Source organism: Hypomesus nipponensis, chromosome 4 (assembly GCF_054491055.1).
Source record: "Hypomesus nipponensis isolate SF chromosome 4, ASM5449105v1, whole genome shotgun sequence".
Lineage (NCBI taxonomy): Eukaryota > Metazoa > Chordata > Actinopteri > Osmeriformes > Osmeridae > Hypomesus > Hypomesus nipponensis.
The window spans coordinates 11,786,593-11,806,400 of record NC_140364.1 but is presented as its reverse complement, the minus strand read 5'-3'; the positions used below and the strand labels follow the sequence as shown (position 1 = coordinate 11,806,400).

General features: G+C 45.0%; 2 protein-coding genes across 6 annotated transcripts; both read left to right on the top strand.

The window, feature by feature from the left end:
* The first annotated feature begins 31 nt into the window (after positions 1–31).
* Positions 32–2,099, top strand: LOC146295615 (ras-related protein Rab-25-like). Its single transcript, XM_084696592.1, has 5 exons — positions 32–219; positions 798–993; positions 1,253–1,446; positions 1,580–1,660; positions 1,773–2,099. Exons 1-5 carry the CDS (start codon positions 183–185, stop codon positions 1,898–1,900), a joined length of 636 nt encoding a protein of 211 aa, XP_084552718.1. The 5' UTR covers positions 32–182; the 3' UTR covers positions 1,901–2,099.
* Positions 2,100–6,458: 4,359 nt separating this feature from the next.
* LOC146295614 (zinc finger protein 385D-like) lies at positions 6,459–16,639 on the top strand. Of its 5 annotated transcripts, none has more exons than XM_084695399.1 (8): positions 6,459–6,551; positions 7,979–8,097; positions 12,008–12,115; positions 12,406–12,562; positions 14,421–14,663; positions 14,861–15,042; positions 15,679–15,780; positions 15,965–16,639. In XM_084695399.1, the coding sequence occupies exons 1-8, from the start codon at positions 6,491–6,493 to the stop codon at positions 16,205–16,207; spliced, it is 1,215 nt and encodes a 404-aa protein (XP_084551525.1). In that variant the 5' UTR covers positions 6,459–6,490; the 3' UTR covers positions 16,208–16,639. The 5 variants fall into 5 exon arrangements, with proteins under 5 accessions (XP_084551525.1, XP_084551528.1, XP_084551524.1 ...); XM_084695402.1 differs by having other exon boundaries at positions 6,463–6,526; XM_084695398.1 differs by having other exon boundaries at positions 6,465–6,575; positions 12,406–12,541.
* Positions 16,640–19,808: the final 3,169 nt, after the last annotated feature.

Sequence of the window (19,808 nt, the reverse complement as noted above, 5' to 3'; positions counted from 1 at the left end):
TTCGTGTCTCAGTCTCACTCCTCCGTTTTCGCCTTCTTTTTGTCGAAAAGGAGAAGCTTCCCTGTGGCTGGTGTCTCCTACCCTCTCTTGTCCCTGTCTCTCCTGTCCCATGGTGTGATCAGCCCCGAGGTATCGATTTGAACAGGTGGGAGTAGGATTCTACTGGAGCTCAGCTGTACAGCATGGGCTCTGACGAGGCGTACAACTTTGTCTTCAAAGGTTAGTGGTCTGTTTGTCTTTCCTAGGTAAACACAGCCTCTGGTGGGGTTTTATATTCCACATCAGTTGGGCGCAAAGGGCAGTTTGATCCTTTAGTGCTGTCATGTGGAACGAGGAACTACAAGTGCAGTGTAATGAGAGCAGGGAAAGGCAGGGGGAACCAGGAAGTGACAGATGGCTGCCATTGTAGAGAACTTTATTTATCCCGTTGACTTTGAAGAACATAAGCCTGGTTGATTTCAACTGCATTTCAAATGCTTGCATTTTCCTCTGTTACACAGTCAAATGTATGTAGTTGAAGTGGTGTAGTGTCTTATCAGGACGAGCGAGTCTTGCCTTTTCATTCCAAACATTCCAACAAAGTGTCATCTGGAGGTACTCATGCCGTTAAGTGAGATCTGATGTCATCAAGTTCTAGGTTGAGTGAGCTGCACACCTGTTGACATTTACAGAATATTCCACCAAGGAAATTGTGATTTACATTACAACAAGTCCCATCTCTGTGAAGAATTTGGTGCTTTTTTTTGTTTTATAAATGGCATGAAGTTAACTCCATTACTATCCCATAAAACCCATAGTGGTTTTAATAGGAGAATCCGGTGTGGGGAAAAGCAACCTGCTGTCCCGTTTCACCAAGAATGAGTTCAACCACGACAGCCGCACCACCATCGGTGTGGAGTTTAGCACGCGCACCGTCCAGCTGGACACTTTCACCATCAAGGCTCAGATCTGGGACACGGCCGGGCTGGAACGCTACAGAGCCATCACCTCTGCGTGGGTGCACCAACACACCTCTCTCCACCCTCCCTCCATCCCCCAAATAGCCACCTCCCTCCACCCCTGGAATAATAATCTCCTTTTACCCTCCCCCCCCCCCCCAATACTCTCCTTCCTCCACTCCCCAAATAATTACCCTCCCTCCACCTCTTGAACAAACAACTCCTTCTAACCTCCCTCCACACCCTAAGTAATCACCTGCCTCGTTTGGGAGACAGTATCAAATTTCACCCCGCTCCTCTGCTTATCTGCCCAGATATTACCGGGGGGCAGTAGGAGCTCTGCTGGTCTACGACATCACCAAGCATCTGACCTACGAGAGCGTGGAGCGCTGGCTGAAGGAGCTGTACGACCACGCGGACCCCCACATTGTGGTCATGCTGGTGGGCAACAAGACAGACCTGGAGACCCAGAGGACCGTGCCCACGGAAGAGGCCAAGGACTTTGCAGGTGGCTCACAACATCCAGCGATGCTTGTGTGATCTGACCCTGGTTGTGTACTGAGGTTTGACTTGGCTCTCTGAGTGTCAGTGTGAGTTGATCGAACAGCATCTAACACCTGTCTCTCTGTCTTCCCGTGCAGAGAAGAAGAACGTGTTGTTCATGGAAACCTCCGCTCTGGACTCCAGCAATGTTGAGACAGCCTTCCACGACGTGCTCTCGGGTACACATCGTGGCCGAAATCAACGTGTTAAAGACATTGAAATTCAAGATGATGTTGTGTCGTCGTCATGTTTGGTGCCTGTATGATATCCGAACTCTCTCTGTGGTTCCAGCCATCCACAAGAAGGTGGCCAGTCGCGAGGTGACCCGGGGGTCCATCAGCGCCGTGACCCTGTCCAGCCCGACGGGCCCGGCCAGCGAGGCCCAGACGGAGCGGAAGACCTGCTGTAAGAACCTCTGACCCATCCACAACCTTTTCTGAAGAATACTGTTAAAAACTTTTTTTTTTAATTATATATAAATATATATATATATATATATATATATATGTGTTAAGACTTTACTCCACACTGATAATTCTGCAAAGGTGGAGAATGAGTGTCCTGAAAATGCATCCACTCGAGTCTGAATGTTTTTGTCAATAAAGCTGGCCTATTTTAGTTGGCGTTGTATGTGTGAAGTTTATTGCCACTGTTGTCCTCTAGATGGCAGTGCTGATTCGTAGTGACTCGGGTGATGCAAGGATTTAAGAATTCAGCTCTATGCTTTTATCTAAAGAAACATACAATGCAGGGGGATTCAAACCTGCAACATCTTGATCTGCTGTCAAGTGTTCTACCTACTAAGCTATATCCTCCTGAAAATTGTGTTCCTGGGATTAGTGACTAACCAGATTTTTTTCCACCTGTTTTGTGAGTCACTTTTGTAACGAGAAATACGTATAGTTTAGCATGAGAGTGCACACACTCCGTGTGTGTGTGGTGGTGCGTGTAGAAGTCTGTGTGTGTATCATCTGTGGACCATGATTTTAATTGGTCCTCGTACAGTTTGGCTGGGGGACTACAAATCCTAACTATTTGTGGTTAATGACGTTCTTGACAGATATTGCTCTATCTCTCTCTCACAGATGTGCATGCAGGGTACCCAGTGGTGTGCGCGTGTGTGTGTGCGGGTCTCAGTTGGTTATTGCTCTGCAGGAGAGGATAATTTGCCACAGTGAAATGACCACATAGGTTTTATAGATATTTTTTCTAAGAACATAAAATATGGAACTCTGCACGGGCCAAAAAAGGTTTAATAATTTCCTGTGAATTATTATATTTTATAGAGATAGTAAAAGCATATGGTTTAATAATCAGGGCGAACTGAGCCAGCTGTGCAGGTTTAGAGGTTGGTCATGAAATCCGTAAATTTTGATCTGTGTGGAAGTGGAGGGTGAGGGTTATGTTCACAGAGATCATGAAAATACCAAGAAGCTGGAGGGGAAAACTCACCGGCGACGTGAGATTTGTTACTCTACTGCTCAATGTGTTCCCCCTTTCAATTCTTCCCAGATACGTCGACCGAGAATTGACCCCTCACTTGCCGTCGAGAGGGTGAACTTGGAATGGTCGGAAAAGTGAGGATTTAGACCAGCCATATGGTGGCCATTACCCAATCACCGTTTGACATGTGTAGCCCATAAAACTGTGTCTAAACCTCAGGACTCCTACATGCTTAACAGTGGAGTGGCAAGGCGGCTTAAACACAAGCAGGAACGGAATATCTCCCAGCCTGAGGTCGCCTATAGCATCTGATCCTCTGCGGATTTACGTCCGTCGCGTCACACCTGGACTGGTTTTACTGGCGACCCCTCCGTTCATCTTAACCTTTGACCCCGCAGCGTAAGGAACCCTTCTAGACCCACTGGGATTCTAATGGAATCCACCAGTACGTAAGCTCTCTCTTTCTCTCTCTCTCTCTCTCTCTCTCTCTCTCTCTCTCTCTCTACCCCCACCCACCCGCACACTCCCCTCACCCCCTTCGCTCTCTCAGTCTCTGGCGATCTTTCTACTATATCTGTTACACACACACACACAGTGGCCATGTGTGTTAACCACAGACTGTCTCCACACATCTTTCTCACAGACAAGACAGATAACAGTCCCTCATTTTTCACAGTTCCCTTTACCTCCACATACATAGACACATGCACACACCACACACACTACACACACAGAGTAGGGTAAAGCTGAGGTAAAACAGAAGTGAATGGAAACCAGTCAACTTTCTTTCATCTCTGAAGGCTTCTCAGAAACAGGAGTCTTACCCCGTTTACCCATCTGGACCATACGGGCCAGAGGGTGCAGGGAGATCTGAAGATCACAACGGATGTCTTCATGTTCGTATTTATTCATGTTTTCCTGTTGACATGTACACCTGTATCCTCCATAAGAGCACTCAATAGTAGAGGATATGGTTGGCCCGTATTGTGTGTGCGTTTGTGCTTGAGTAGTTTAAATGAATTCCATCTGAATGTAATACTGTGTTAGCTGGAGAAAACGTTTTTTTTTTTACTGGCATCTTCATGTAAACACATTCTAGCCTAATCACATGCAAATCACCATGGTGATGTTGTTATGGCGACCAATCAGAAGGAACGGTAAACCTCAGTGGCAGTTACAACCTCTAGTCCTGAAAATACCTCCAGAGCTGAGTAAAGCTGATATCAGCTCTGTGGGGTTACATAGACGATATGTGTGTGTGTGTGTGTGTTTGTGTGAGTGTGGTCATTGCATGTCTAGTTTGTGGAAGCCTATTGACCACATGGCAATTACCGAGTGCATTAAATCTAATATTCAAAGCGAGTATTTGAATATTAATGTGTGCTACATTCACAACAGTAAGATAAAAGGAAACAGGAAGATCAGACCACAAGCTGTCATGAGGCCCTTAAGTTGGTTCACACATTATCAGTTCCTTGTTGATTACTGTGTAAGATGCATGTAATGTCTGTGTGTATGTGTGTGTATTTAAGTGCATGCAAGAATTTCTGCATATGTGTCTGTGCGAGAGAGAGAGAGAGAGAGAGAGAGAGAGAGAGAGAGAGAGAGAGAGAGAGAGAGAGAGAGAGAGAGAGAGAGAGAGAGAGAGAGAGAGAGAGAGAGAGAGAGAGAGAGAGAGAGAGAGAGAGAGAGAGAGAGAGAGAGAGAGAGAGAGAGAGAGAGAGAGAGAGAGAGAGAGCGAGAGAGAGAAGAAGAGATCGAAGACTAACAACACTACTTATTAACTTTTACACAAGCCTCTAATATTCAAACAACATTGTCTCACCCCATTTAGAGACTGAACTGAGGTCAGACTATGCAGCTCTCTTGCAATTAACACTGATAAATAACCATAACAGTCAATTGGAGAAACTATGTCTTTGCACTTATCATACCTAACCCTCTGTTGCCATGGCTCCTGCACTGTTTGTGTGTGTGAGAGAGATGCAGACAGGTGGAAAGCACCAGCTGATAAATATACAAGGCCAACTACAGCCAACATCAAGTAAGCATTTAACACCCTCGCATCTCAGCCAGGGTTCAACCTGCTGTTCGGCTATAGGTGCAGACTATCCATTAGCTCCGTTACCATTGGCTACCATATGAATCGAATCTCACACTGGTCTGCTGGTGAATTTATTCCAACCAGAGATCTGATGTTCCCAAGCTGAAGGTCTGGGAGCATCCTGGCTGGCTCTGACTTAGCACCAACATTCTCAACAGCACATTACCAGTGAGAGACAAATCTCAGTCCAGAGGCGAGGGAAATCTTTCAACTGTTCAAGCCCCCAAGTGCTCTGCTCTTTCTCAGCAGAACACAAAAAGTCTGGCATCACAGTGAGTGACAAAAGGAACATTTGAGCCCCGAGTCAGTCTTTCCGTCTGTGTATTTTTCTCCTCAAGTTATCTTTTGTTCCACTGAGTCTGACAAAGAGCCACTCATTGACCATGCCACCTGGAGGTGTTCCCTATAAATAGGCTTCTTCTTGAAACCCCAAACGTGTCAGAAACAACTGTTTCAGTAGCTTTTTAATTAGGTTGGCTTTATTTAAACCAGGTAAAGGGTTAATTTGCAACGTTCAAGGAAAAACACATTTCTGTGTGCAGGGACTGGGGGGACAAATGTTCTCTGAAATCTCAGTGATTCTGTCAGAATATCCCCTGGTGCCACGCAATAAGAGAAAACACATTGTTAGTCACCTCCCAAAACACTGAGGAGTGATGGGCGGGAGGACAGAAATACTGAAAACACAAAAACTCATTTGCACGTTGTGGGTGCATGCATAGGCCTTTGTGTGCGTCCGAGTGTGTCTGTGTGTGCGTCGACCTTCACTTTTTGGTGGTTCTGTGATGTTTTTCATTGGTCATGCCTGCCATGTGGTTTCCTCCTCCAATAGTGAGAGCAGGGGATCTGTCTAAAAATACCAGCTCGCAGACAAACTGACTGAGATCGTTAAACGATTTACACATGGATAACAACAGTGGCTCCTCCAAAGCTAACAGCCTGGAAAACTTGCAGACACAGAGGATGGAGGGAATGACTGCGATTTATCGCTGGTCCAGTCACTGGGAACCAACTCACCTGATCTGTGGCCATTCTTCACATCGTCATTTGCTTCATATCATATCTGTTGCACTTAAACCCCTGTATTAAATAAGAAAATGCATGTGCATGAGAAAAAATATTTAAATTCTAATTGGTCTGTCCCAAAGAGGAACTTGCACGCACAAACAGACATGCACACAACAGTTACATTACAGATATTGAAACCAATGTCCTCAGTTTCGTGCTCAATGTGAGAGAGAGAGAGAGAGAGAGAGAGAGAGAGAGAGAGAGAGAGAGAGAGAGAGAGAGAGAGAGAGAGAGAGAGAGAGAGAGAGAGAGAGAGAGAGAGAGAGAGAGAGAGAGAGAGAGAGAGAGAGAGAGAGAGAGAGAGAGAGAGAGAGAGAGAGACCGATGGAGTAGGTGGAGATAGAACAGTTAAAGGAAGTCGGAGGAGAGAGGGCTAGGGTCTCGTGTGCGTTGGATGAGGAGAGGAGAATCAGAGCTGCAGCGCAAGACCGTAAGAACAAGATATATTGGGCGAGGTCAATACAAAGCAATGTATTTTGGTAAATTAATATGTTTACTTGCCTGATTATTAATTTAAATGTGTGATCTTCTCATTGGATAACTTGTTTGAGAGTAAGCACGAGTACGTTGATACTTTCACTGGCAGCGCTTGTTGCTACAGATTCCATCGGTGGCAGTTTTCTTCTAGGTTTAATGTTTTAGCCTTAAGTCAGTCACGATGCTGCTTATGCGTGGGTACAGCCTAATGCCAGTGTAAGTAAGACAGTTAATTTGTGGGATTTATAGCGTAACTGTTGCCCAAGATGTTGTTGTAGTTTGATTCACTTTTCGGGAGTAGAAGCCACTTTTTATGTAGTTACATGTAGTTATTATTTATTAGTCTTTGTTTCATGTTTGACCAAGGTGACAGTAGGATGACATTTAAGTAAGCCTATTACGTGCGTTATTCGTGTTTGAAGATTTGTTTGTTATTTAATGTATACATTTGCACCATTTCTGAGCAAGTACATGTCTTATATACATACAAGCTATGTTAACGTTAAGTTTGAAATGAACAGTTGTGTCTGCATGGTATTTTGCTTCCTTCATCGCGAGACATAGCCACACCTAGAAGTTATCCTCGGAGCCCCCGTTGTGTGTGCGGTCTGTGTAGCCTATCTGTGTCTGGGCGTCCCTATTGCATGTCATATCGAAATCTAATTTAGTTGCACCTTTTGGTTCCTGAAATGATAACGGTGGAAGCTTATGTTTTCTTTTGTCTATTGGTTGTGTAGCCTAAGCTATGAGTATGCTCATTGTTATTCTCAAACTGCAATTATCTTTCGTTTATTACATGTAGTACATCCTTTGCCAAGTGGTCAGTTATCTTACACAAACAAGGCACTCGAAACACGCACACTCACAAACACGGGGGTAATCAGCCCTAATGGTTGAGCGGATGGGTGTGTTTGGGGCTGTGATTGTTATGATTACATGTACTGCTGGTCCTAAATCAAACTGTAATCAAGCATGGAGAAATGCAGAAACAAAACAAGCCCTCCTTTAATCAGGAACGAAACCACACACACGCAGGGCTGATGGCCCTATTGTATAACTAGGTGTGAGTTGGATCCACTGCTGGACTCATCCTAGCCTATCTCAATCTGTCATTTAGATGAAACGTTGCCCTGATTTGGTTAATGCACGTGAGCCCTTATCACATGTGTGTCATCTGAGGTGTTGATTGTACTACTGGTATTGATATGAGATTAGCGTGCTGCTAAAAGCACACGTTGAACTTTGAACGTACCATCAAAAGCTTTCTTGATTAGAAGTGTTAATGATGACATGTGGTGTGCTCAGGGGAGATGCACAACCTGCATTGCAAGTTTTTTTCAAAACATTTAAGTAAAGTGATAACTTCCTTGAAACTGTCAACGTGCGCCATTTCTCTGTCTCCTAGGTAACATGTGCCAGAGTGCCACCCTGCCCTCATTGGTCCACTCTACAGCAGGCAGGGCACAGCACTCCATGGAAATGAAGCCCCTCCTCCCATTTAGCTTGTTCCCTGTCTTTACGGAGGTAAGTCGTGTCAATCAACACTATCACTATAGCTACCAATCTGTCAGTTGGGTGGTGTGATGACTGGGTTGGAGTACTGGTATGTTTCTAAGTTATAGTGGCAGGGACTCTTAGGCAATTTGTCATGTCCTCTACTGTCAGCACACATAACTCTCTTTCAGAAAACCAGTGGATTTTTACGGTGCCTTAGGGACACTGACCTCCCAATGTTAAGCTGAGATGCACTTCTGCAGGACATGACTTGTCTCTGGGATTACATTTCAGTCTTGCAGAAATGCATCTCATGTCGCTCAGTGTATAAACAAATGAATGTGTTTGTGCAACGCTTGTTACCAGCGATGCCTAGTTTCACAAAATCCAAGAATAACTTATACCAAAGACTGGAGCCTGTATAGTGCTGTAAAATGCTTCTCCGCAACACTCCGCAACAAGAAGTGATGCTTCCTCATAGCCCGAAGCCAACTCAAACCTGCTATTTCCATTCTTAAAAAATGTTACCATCTACTATCTTTTCATGTTTACGTGGTTCTCTTGAGGAGACAGAGAGAGAGGCTGAAAGCCACTCAGCACCGTTTCTGGTCTAATATACCCCTCTGGCGGAAAATGGGCCATTTATATTTTCTCGGCTCTCTCCACCATTGTTAGGTCATCATTTCTTCTTATGTATGTGAGATGGAAACTGTGTGTGTGTGCACATGCACTTGTAGGTTCATGTGTGTGTGTGTTCCACGGCCCTATCCCTGTAACCGTCCTCTGTGTCAGGGTCCAGCTTTGGCATCTGACTGGAGACAGAGGAGAGGTTAGTCAGGGTCTCAGTTCACTCCCACTCCATCTCACCCCTCTTTCGAGAGAGAGATAGATAGAGAGAGAGAGAGAGAGAGAGAGAGAGAGAGAGAGAGAGAGAGAGAAACACATCTCTCTCTCCCTTCAGCTCACCACTGCTTAACTCCCTCCTTCTCCTGTCCCTCCCTCGTTCACGTGCTCCTCTCCTACATCGCCTTCTAACTTCTTCACTCAATTGTCACTTTCCCCCTGGCACCTCTCGTCTTCTCACTCTTTCTGTCTCTTTCTCGCGTCTTTCTCTCTATCATGGTGATGTGATGATAGATGCATGTTAATTAGAGTAGAGCTGTAGATATGGAGAACTCTACCTCTCCAAACAGCAGTGATGTATTGAACTGTGGGGGTTTGGTTTCATAAGAGCACCCAGATGAGCTTAACCCTGCCTGTGTGGTCTCTCTCTCACCCTCTCTGTCTGTCTCTCTCTCTCCCTCGGCCTCTCTCTCTCTTTCTGTCTCTCTCTCTTTGCCCATGAGTGTGTAAGCCTGGCAGTGTGTTTGGCGCCCACATATGGGTTGCTATGGTTACAGGAATGTGCGTGCGTGTGAGCACCTAATGGTGGATTGATGGCTAATTGAGCAATGTTTGGTGTGTTCTTTGAGGAAGGAAATGGGAGAGGGGGGGGAAGCAAAGAAAAGTGACAACTGATAAAGGTGTCAAATAAATATGCTGACAACCTGTGAATTGTGTATCGGTACCAACCATCCTAGTCCTATCTGTCGTATTATAGTGGCGCTCGTACATAAAACAGATGACGACCAGACAAAATGACCATGAGGTTAAACTTGCTCCAAATAAACCTTTGGTCTGTTACATTTGGCTGTATATTCAACCATACCTAACTCTAATGGCCCAGAGCAACTCTGATTCACGACAGCACAGACATGCACGCCAAAATAATTAATATGTCCCAACTGGAGTCATACAGAATGAGTTTTATCCTTTGGCTCAACTCTCTTATTACTGAAGAGAGAGAGTGCGAGAGAGAAATAGAGCGAGAAGGTTAGAGGTGGAAAGGGGAGAGCGATGACACCATGACCGCAGGTGGTATGGAACATCAGAAAAAGGGACTGTGTCTGTGTGAGCGTGTGAGACAGATAAAGAGAGAGAGAGAATCAGAGGAAAGTGGAGACTGTCAGTAGGGGAGGGCAATAAAGAGAGAGACAGAGTGAGAGAGACATGACATTGCCACAGGTGCTGGCGCGCCTCGCGGAGAGTGATGGATAAGACAGGGGGTCCTCCGGGAGGTCTGAAGGTGACTTTGATCAGACAAAGACAGAGAGGAGGGCAGAGACAGAGGGAGCACGTGGAGAAGAGGGTTCAGAGGGGAGCAGATGGGAGGGGGCGAGGTCTGGAATGCGAGGCAGGGTCAGGGGTTTGGGGGGCTGGATGGTTCGAGGAGGATGTGGTGGTGGTGGGGGGGGTGGGGTGGAAGGTTTGAAGTTCACTATCAGTGCGAGCAAAGACACACGAGGAAGAGGCATACACACGTGCGCAGAAGCTGACCCTCGGTGTGGATGAGAGATCAATGATACACACCCACACACACACACACCCACACACACACACACACACACACACACAGATACACGCACACACAGATACACATGCTTGCAATTATGTACTTTACACAAACACACGCGCAAACACAAACACAAAAACAAAACGCATGTGCACATCAGGGCTGGACCGATCATGCAAATGTTTTGCCAATGCCAACCTATTCAACACTACATTCACTGTTTAGTCAAATGGAATGACTGGAGTCACACAGCTAATGAAGAAGAAAAAAACATCACCGGTAATGTCAAATATCTGACACATACACACACACACACACGCACCACACACTCACACTTTCAATGCCAGTCCCGTGGGCTAGGCACATACCTAAAGCTCAACAGTAAAGTTGACCCTTCCTCCACAGTCTTGGCCAGGTGCCCTTTGCCATCTATAGCAGTCACACCTTCCCTCCAACCAGTGCTCTTTTACAGCTAGTTCCATTACAGCGCAGCTAATAGTTTTGTTTTGCTTCAGAGAGACCTGTGCAGTTTTACTGAGTGTGCACGCTTATTAAACTCAACTGCAGGTAACGTCCACACACTCTCCACACTCAGCAGTGAGATAATGATACAGGAGTATAGTTTTACCACCCTGTTTCTATCCGCTCATAAAGAGAGGCTCCCAGGTACTAAACTGAGGTGAGAGGTCCACAAGTTTGTCCTCACCTAGTTGTGGTTTCTGTGTTACATTACAACACAGGAATACAAAATACATAACTCAGGCTGGGGACTTTGCTAAACTGCCATTTTTACCTCGGAAAAAGAAAAAAAAATGTGTCCATTCTTCACACCTAGGTTCTATGGCTTCAATCTAGGGAAAGCTATATCTTCCCATCTAAAGACCACCTGTCTGCGCCGTGAAATGGGGTCTTCTTGTAAAATGGGCTGGGCCCAGCAAGATTGTTTCACCTTTGACCTTGCTGGGGTGAACCCACAAATGCTTAGAACCTGTAATTTCCACAGGCATCCTTTCTCAGGGGGCCAGCTCACCCTTTGTCACCCCTCTGCAAAATGAGTGATGACGACCCTGACCTTATGATGGGAGTGCTCTGAGACGTTTGCATTTTTACAGGCCAAAAGTTTGCCTTGACTTTCCAGACACTTTGTGATTAAGGAAAGTAGGTGTGAGGGGGTGGAGCTGGGGAACTGGTCTCACTGTGAGAGGGTGGAGCTGGGGAACTGGTCTCACTGTGAGGGGGTGGAGCTGGGGAACTGGTCTCACTGTGAGGGGGTGGAGCTGGGGAACTGGTCTCACTGTGAGGGGGTGGAGCTGGGGAACTGGTCTCACTGTGAGGCGGTGGAGCTCGGGAACTGGTCTCACTGTGAGGGGGTGGACTTTTTTTGAGTCGTTGCTCTCCCCCAGCGCTTTTTCTAACTGCCTGTTCTGGTTTAAACCTAACATCTCATGATTCACTTCACCATGACTTCTTTTGTCCTGGACAAATTATTTACTGATATCTGTACTCTTATTTCTCAACCCTTTCCCATTTTCACCCTTGTTGTTTCAGATGGACCACCTCCACAAAGCTCTCATTGGCCCAGGGTTTCGAGTGGCCACGCCCCTGAGGAAGGCGCCTAGCTCCTGTAGCGTATGTCGACTGAAGTTTAACTCAGAGGTGGGTTGAGTCTCAACCCTTCAGAACAAACTGGTTTCCATTAATTGCAAGTACTTCAGAACAAACTGATTACCATTATTTGCAAGTACTTCGGAACAAATGGATTTCCATTATTTGCAAGTACTTCAGAACAAACTGTTTTCCATTCATGGCAAGTACTTGTATTACATTGCTTGTATACATCATGAATTTTTACTTTGTTTCTGGCTTCTAGGTTGATTCTGATAGTCTGGTAAGTGTGAATGCCATTCCTGGCTGTTTGACTGGTTCTGGTCCTGTCCCTTCTGCAGAGCCAAGCCTCATCCCACTACAGCGGAACCAAACATGCCAAAAAGCTCAAAATTACAGATGCTCCTGACTGCAAGTCTAAAGGCAAAGATCCAGTCTCCAAGGAAACCCTACTTCAGCCTCTCGACACAGACACAGGTTACACAACTGTGTGTGAATGTGAGTGTGAGTGTGTGTAAGTGTGTAAATGTGCGCTAACATCAAACTCACACAAAAGGGCCAGGATCTTTGATCATTTCGGCTTCTACATTTTCAACCAGACTTATTTTCCCTGTCACGACATTAACTCTCTGATGTTTGATCAAGCCGTAGACTCCCTCCAGTATCACATGGAGAGATGTGAGGTCATGCATTATCCTCTTACCTCTCTCTGTGTCTGCATTTACCTTCATCAAATGGTCTCCAGAGATCAAACAGAAGGCAGCACTGAAAGGTTCTGTGTGTGTTTAATCCCTGGCAGTATGTTTGGAACTGTGTGGGAGGTCATCCAAAGTAGGCCTCCCTATTATAAAGTACACACTTTACTGCAGAAAGTATAAGAGCATGTGACTGGCTATCTTTACACAATCGTATGCGTGGGCGTGTTTGATGATAGTGCATGTGTGCTTTTTTTGCGCACAGGGGTATGTGGTGTTTCAGAATCCCTCAGAGAGAAGGGGAGAGCTGGGTGGTGTCACATGGGATGAGTCCAGGGTTTCCCGCCGCACTTTGCAGTTAAGGCGGCTGCCTTCACAACACGCCTGCCGCCTTGACTATGTTTTGTTTCTATTTTTAAATTAATTAGTGATATTCGCCGTGTTTCCGACAGTTTTCTCTGCCAGTTTTCTCCCTTTCATTCAAATGGCTGTCTCCCTTCTCTAGAGCGTTTCGTTCCCCCCCCCGGTCCATCAGTAAATCTCACCCTACCACCTGACTAACACATTTTCTGCGGGAAACCCTGGAGTCCAAGTTGGATTCGATAGAGAGAGAAAGGCAATGAGAAAGAGAGAGATGGAGCCCAAAAGAGGGATTCTTTGGAGTAGGACAAAGAGAGAATGAGTTTGAGGGGGTGGGTCTCAGTAGGGAACCTTCTGAAGATTACTTTAACAAACAGTCGTATGGCTGTTCAACTGAAGGATGACAAACAAAGCCTCTCAGCAAGGCAGTGATAATTATCGATATTACCCTGGTATGAATCCTAAGTCTGCCCTTCGCCCTCTGGGAAAAAGCTCTCCCAGTTAGTTACCCCTTCTGATAATGGACGGCAATCATCTCAAAGTAAAGCCTTTCATTTAACCACTGAGAAGCAAGACCCTGGGGAAATCTTTTGATTATTACCAAAGATTAGACTGCCAGATGAGTCTCATAAATTATCCACAGCCAAAGACAACTGGGTTAAATCTCTGATAGTTTGTTTAAACAGTTCTAAGAAGAGGACTCGTCAAAGCACAATTTATCTGCCTTGCGAAAGCTTGGGCAATTCTGGAGCCTGTGAACAAGACAGAGTAGAATAATTAATGTTCTCCAATTAGTGTTAACCAAAACATGAAATATGCAGCACATATGGTAGACATATTGTACAATCATACCTTCTCTGTATAAAACATTGCACGAAAATATAGTCGTGAAAAAGAGTTGGACTCTACTGGGAATACAGAAGTATCAGTCAGTCGAGGCAACGAGAAAAAAAGTATTTTTGAGGTTAAAGCTCATTAATTTTTTGTTGTCTGTATTACTGCAGTACATACTTCCAGCTGTGATGGGAGTGGGTGAAAATAAGTGATTTGTGATAGTGGAATTCATGAAGAACCACTGCAGTATTGCAGTGAAAATCTTTGAAATCTTGAAAATCTCTAATAAAAACTCTCACCCCATTCATAAATTACTCACTTTCTCTCCCTCTAAACTCTGTCTCTTCCTCTCTCTGTGTCTCTCGCTCACTCTTCTTCACTCCATGTCTCCCTCACACACATACACCTACACACACACACACACACAAACACACTCACACGGTAAACTAGATTCTGTCTCTTTGCAGATGGCGCAGCTGGAATTGAGCTGGCACCACCCTGTGCCACAGAGGCGGCACCGCCGAGTTGCCTGCCACCCAGAACCACCGAGGTCTCCGCTGAGCCAGTCTCTTTACAGAAGGAGATGGACAAGGAGGCAGAAGGGGAGGTGGATGAGGAGACGGAGGAAGAGAAAGCGATGCGACTTCTGTATTGTTCCCTCTGCAAAGTCGCTGTGAACTCTGCGTCTCAGCTTCAGGCTCACAACAGCGGTGAGTGTTTGTGTGTGTGTGTGTGTGTGTGAGAGAAAGACAGAAAGAGAAAGAGAGAGAGAGACAGAAAGACAAAGAGAGAGAGAGAGAGAGAGAGGGAAAAAGAGAGAAAAAGAGAGAGACACACCCAGAGGGTGGGTGTGTTGGTGCTTTTGCTTCACTTGACCTGAGTGACCCTGACCTTTTGACCTTTCCAGGTACAAAGCACAAGACCATGCTGGCGGCCAGAAGTGGGGACGGATCCATCAAGTCCTTCCCCAGGTCAGGAGTCAAAGCCAAGATGGCCCCTCCCACAGAGGCGCTGACGGGCCTCCAGAACAAAACATTCCACTGTGAGATCTGTGACGTGCACGTCAACTCGGAAACGCAGCTCAAACAGGTGACCTGGCCGCTAGCCAAACGCTTGATTACCTTTCTGGGACAAAGTCAGAGTCTTTTTCTGATTTGCCTACAGTGTGTCTGTCTTATATATGTTTTACCTAGGTTCAAATGCGAGTGAAATCCCAATTCAACTTGAAACATTCGATGTTACACTGCTATTCTCAACCTGTCAAGTGCTATGTATGCTGGAATTGACAGGTTGCCTAAATAAAGCACACCCAACACTCAGGCTGTTATATTAAGCAACTGACAATGCTGATAGCATCCCTCTTGGTGTTGTGAATTTGTTGAAGCTGTCACTGTAATGTGAATTGTTTAGAGTTGAACTTGGGCCAGATGCTTATGAATATTCAACAGTTCATCAGCTATTGTGAGCCTGATGGGTTTCAACCATCTGTTTAAGCCTGTCGCTCAAAGTCAAAATTCCTTTCTCATTCCACCCCTATCTTGAATATGCATACCTTTAGTAATCCAAGTCCAGGGGACTTTTGAATGGTTTCAATTCGACTTTTAATTTCCTGTTCAAGGTTAAATCAGTCCAACCTTCAACCAGACTGGAATCTGTTCCTCAAATTATTTTACCTTCTTTTACTTTCTCTCTCTGTCTCTTTCCCTCCTTCCCTCCCTCCTCCAGCATATTAGCAGTAGGAGGCATAAAGACAGAGCTGCAGGTAAACCAGCCAAGCCAAAATTCAGCCCCTACAGTCCCACCCAGCGCAGCCAGACTGTACAGGCTGTGAGTACCAACCCTCTATTTCCAGCACTGTCTGTAGGTTTCAGGCTGGTTTATTATATGATCATTGATCTTTTTATGGGTTATTTGTTGACTGTGTTTAATCTTCTGTGGAGATCCTTCATTTACTGTGTGTGTGTGTGTGTGTGTGTGTGTGTGTGTGGTGTGTGTGTGTGTGTGTGTCTAGGTGCGTCTTGCTCTGAGGAAGGAACAGGATCTGGGCAAGCCTCTGGCCTCCTGTCTTTTACAACAGCATCTTTCTCTTGCTACTGCTGCTGCCATGGCAACGCTATCACCCTTCCATCTGCGCCCCGCCTCTACTCCTAACCCCGCCCTCTTCCAGGCCCAGACCCTGCCCCAGGCTCTGCTTCACCCTCCCCCTGGGCCGATCCGGTCAGCCCGCACACCTGTGCTCTTCTCCCCGTACTGATGCACACCTGAACCCCAGCTGAACCCCAGCTGAACCACACCTGAACCCCAGCTGAACCACACCTGAACCACACCTGAACCACACCTGAACCACACCTGAACCACAGCTGGACCACAGTGGACTACTGATATAAATACAGAACAAACAAACATGAGAAACACATTTTTATCTTTGGATCTTTTGGAGGTTTCTTCTGGTTTGGTTCCATGCGCTGCCTCTTTTTTCTATGTGCTCATGTTCGAGTGTGTGTGAATGTATGTATGTGTGTCTGTGTGTGTGTGTGTGTGTCTGTGTGTCTGTGTGTGTGTGTGTGTGAATGTATGTATGTGTGTGTGTGTGTGTTCTTGTACGTTCCTGCGTGTTTATGTTTACATTTGAACACCTGTGGATTTTCAATAAAATATATGTGGATGTTGAGGATTCAATCATTGAGGAGGATTTTGGCAAACAGATTGACACATTTAATTCAGATTTAAAACTCAGCAGAGACTAAGGCAGACGCATGTCAACACATACACACAAGTACACACACGTACACACATACACACACACGGTCAGCCAAAGGCAGACATGGAACCCAGACGCTGAGATAGAGACAGAGATTGGAGCATGTCCTCCCAACTCATAACTCCCTGAGTTGAGAGACTGACCTCAGGACATCTAAAGCACACTGCTACTGAACTGGAGCTTAGCATAATCTCTTTTTGGTTCTCATTCAAGTATTTTCCTAAAAAATGAAAAAGAATAAGAGACATAGATCCTTCATATGGCTTAAAACTAGATCGTTCTTCAATCATTTATTACTAAAAGAACAGGTTGTGCCGACCCCCCCCCCACACACACACACACACAGTCTTTGCTTCTACAGATAAATCAAGGTAGGAATGTATTTCCTGACTTTATTGTCTGAGAGATGAGATTCAAACCTCGGGCTATATGTAAGGCTCTGCAAACGTAGACAACATTTTAATCTGTTCTGACTCACGTGTAAATCTGCTGTAAAGAAGGAAATTGGTTTTCAGTTACTTGCCCAAATCATGGTCTTGTGAACAACGACGCAAGTTTTGTCCAAGACAGCTGCAAAGACCAGCCTAAGAAGCAGAGTATTATTTAGTATTAAACCAAAGTTTGTGAAAATGTCTTCCCATATGAACCTGAAATACATTGTGTAAAAAGGACAGTTGTAGACACTACTCGCATTTCTCAGTCTCTCCCTCTTCCCTTGACCTTTGATCTTCTTCCTCTTCGAATGACTTTTCTTATCTAGAAAGACGCAGAGGAATCTGTATCTTTGAGGTCAACCAGACGACTCTGGCTACTTTAAAACATGCTCCCCTAGCCAGCAAAGTTCATACTCGTCCTCTCCAAGACTAATATCTGTTGGCAAGGCTAGAAAATTAGCTCTTACTCGATCACAGCAGCATCTCAGTCCTTCCTCATCCTTCTTGGCAGTCCCGCCATCTTGCTCACATTAATTCTCTGGAGCACTGATTGTGAACATCTGTGCGAGGGATCCTCAGTGTAATATTTAATATCCCAGGAGCTGTCAGAGGCCCAGACCCCCACCAGCCCTCTGGTCGAGCCGGCTCCTCCATCACTTTCTTTCTGTCTTTCATTCTTTCTTTCTTTCTTTCTGTCTGTCTGTCTGTCTTTCCCCACATCTTCACTTTATGGTTTTGGTCTATTGTCATTACTCATAACAATAATCATCACCCAATTTGGGAGATGTCCTGAGCAAGAATCTTCAAGATTTTGTCAAGAAACAGTAAACTTTAGAAGGAGTTATGTTAGTCCTGTATGACATCATATTAATCTTGGACTGGATGTCGATGCTTTGGTATAATGCTATGCTAAGGATGTTACTTTTAGAATGTCATCGTAACATCACAGGTTTTGTGACTTCACAACAGACTGATGATACATAATTCAAATGGAACATGAATTCTATTTTGCCTGAGCCACAATAGGTTTTTGTGTATGAGGGAGTCAGGGAGACTGTGTAACTGTGAAATCATCAAGAGGCATCTGTTTAACTGGGACCTAAAAACCTGTAGTACTATAAAACCTTAATCCTTGATTTTCATGGTTGTTTCTTTTTAGTGTTTGCCTTGGGAACTGATTATGCTCTCCTGTGTTATGATTTCATTATCATAAATGCTTGCTTGGCTTCCCACATTTTCCACATTAAAAGTTGGGTTTGCATAAATCTTTGGCCTGGGGAGGCTGCTCAAAGATTAGAGCTAATGTGTTTCATCTGGGAAGGTGGCAGAGCTACGCACTGACCTTTTCAGTGGCTTGAGTAACACAGGGCTCTGATTGGCTGAGACAGCCTGATCATCGTCTGATCGCATAGGGCCTTGTTTGAGGTGTCGTCTACTGAACTACGATTGGAAGATCTCCATCTTTGACTCGGACTAATGAGAGAAACATTGCACATTGTTTCACTTGAAGATTTCTGCACCATTGTCCTTGTCTGCCTCTGTAACAGTCGACTCGGTTAATGCAACACCAAGACTTCGATCTCCCCTTGAATATTTCTCCTTTGATGATCCATCCAATAGGGCTGATCTATCAGAAAAGATCCTTCAGACTACCTCCTTCCTATTATCCCATTCAACCACCAATCTCCCTTGACATCTGTTTTACTTACTCACAAACACCAATTATAATTTATTCCCAAAAAGAAGTGTCATTTCAACCATGGACTGAAATTATATGTCAGATCACTCAGTCTGTCACATGCACATGCACACACACACACACACAACCACACACACACACAAAACCACACACAAACAAACTGCCAGTCAAAATGAACCCGAGCTGTGACTGAAGTGACAGTGATAACATTTAGACGACCTTTACAGTAATAAAGGGAGATGAACATCCCTGATGTTTTCTGGGTAACATCTTGGCTGCTTGTTGATGTGACGATCAAGAATGATCCTAACAGCACATAAACAAAAAGGTGTAATTTAACACTAGTATCATAGAAAGTTACACGCTTTACGGGAACATGTACACATTTGGCGGAGACAACAGATGCTCCATTCTGAGGTGTTTAATATACATCTGCCACCATATTACAATGACCCTAGAAATGACTCAATATGAATTTGGTTAGAACATGCATGTCTTGCTGGCTCACAGCAGAATGTGTGCTGAGAGGTCTATGTTCTCAGTGGGTGACTCTGTCAACCAACCAAAGTTGTGAATTCAACAAACTGTCTAGTAGAACCTTCAGATGAAGGGTCTTGACGAATCTAAGGTGTGCCTCTTTACATGCCATGTCAGAATAGGCACATACGCTTGACTATTTGAAGTTAGATTTTTTTTTCTTTAAGACTTCTTCTAGAGGAAAGTAAATGAGATCATGATTTGGTATTCACTCTAATGTATTATTTATGGAGGGGCTGTGGAGCAGAACCTGCACTAGAGAGGGACAGCTATTTATGGCATGGAAGCAGCAGATGTATTATGATGTGTGTGTGTGTGTGTGTGTGTGTGTGTGTGTATGTGTGTGTGCGTGTGTGTGTGTGTGTGTGCGCGTGTGTTTGTGTGTGCGTGAGTTAGGGGTAGACAGACAAGGAAAAAAAGAGCA

What these genes read in the sequence shown, in the direction of transcription:
- LOC146295615 (XM_084696592.1), top strand. Translation starts at nt 183, where the DNA reads ATGGGCTCTGACGAGGCGTACAACTTTGTCTTCAAAG. An exon ending in AGAGGCCAAGGACTTTGCAG is followed by an intron (nt 1,447 to 1,579) that starts GTGGCTCACAAC and finishes CTTCCCGTGCAG; the next exon opens with AGAAGAAGAACGTGTTGTTC. An exon ending in CTTCCACGACGTGCTCTCGG is followed by an intron (nt 1,661 to 1,772) that starts GTACACATCGTG and finishes CTGTGGTTCCAG; the next exon opens with CCATCCACAAGAAGGTGGCC.
- LOC146295614 (XM_084695397.1), top strand. Translation starts at nt 6,491, where the DNA reads ATGAGGAGAGGAGAATCAGAGCTGCAGCGCAAGACCGTAAGAACAAGA. An exon ending in TTACACAACTGTGTGTGAAT is followed by an intron (nt 12,563 to 14,420) that starts GTGAGTGTGAGT and finishes GTCTCTTTGCAG; the next exon opens with ATGGCGCAGCTGGAATTGAG. An exon ending in GCAGCCAGACTGTACAGGCT is followed by an intron (nt 15,781 to 15,964) that starts GTGAGTACCAAC and finishes GTGTGTGTCTAG; the next exon opens with GTGCGTCTTGCTCTGAGGAA.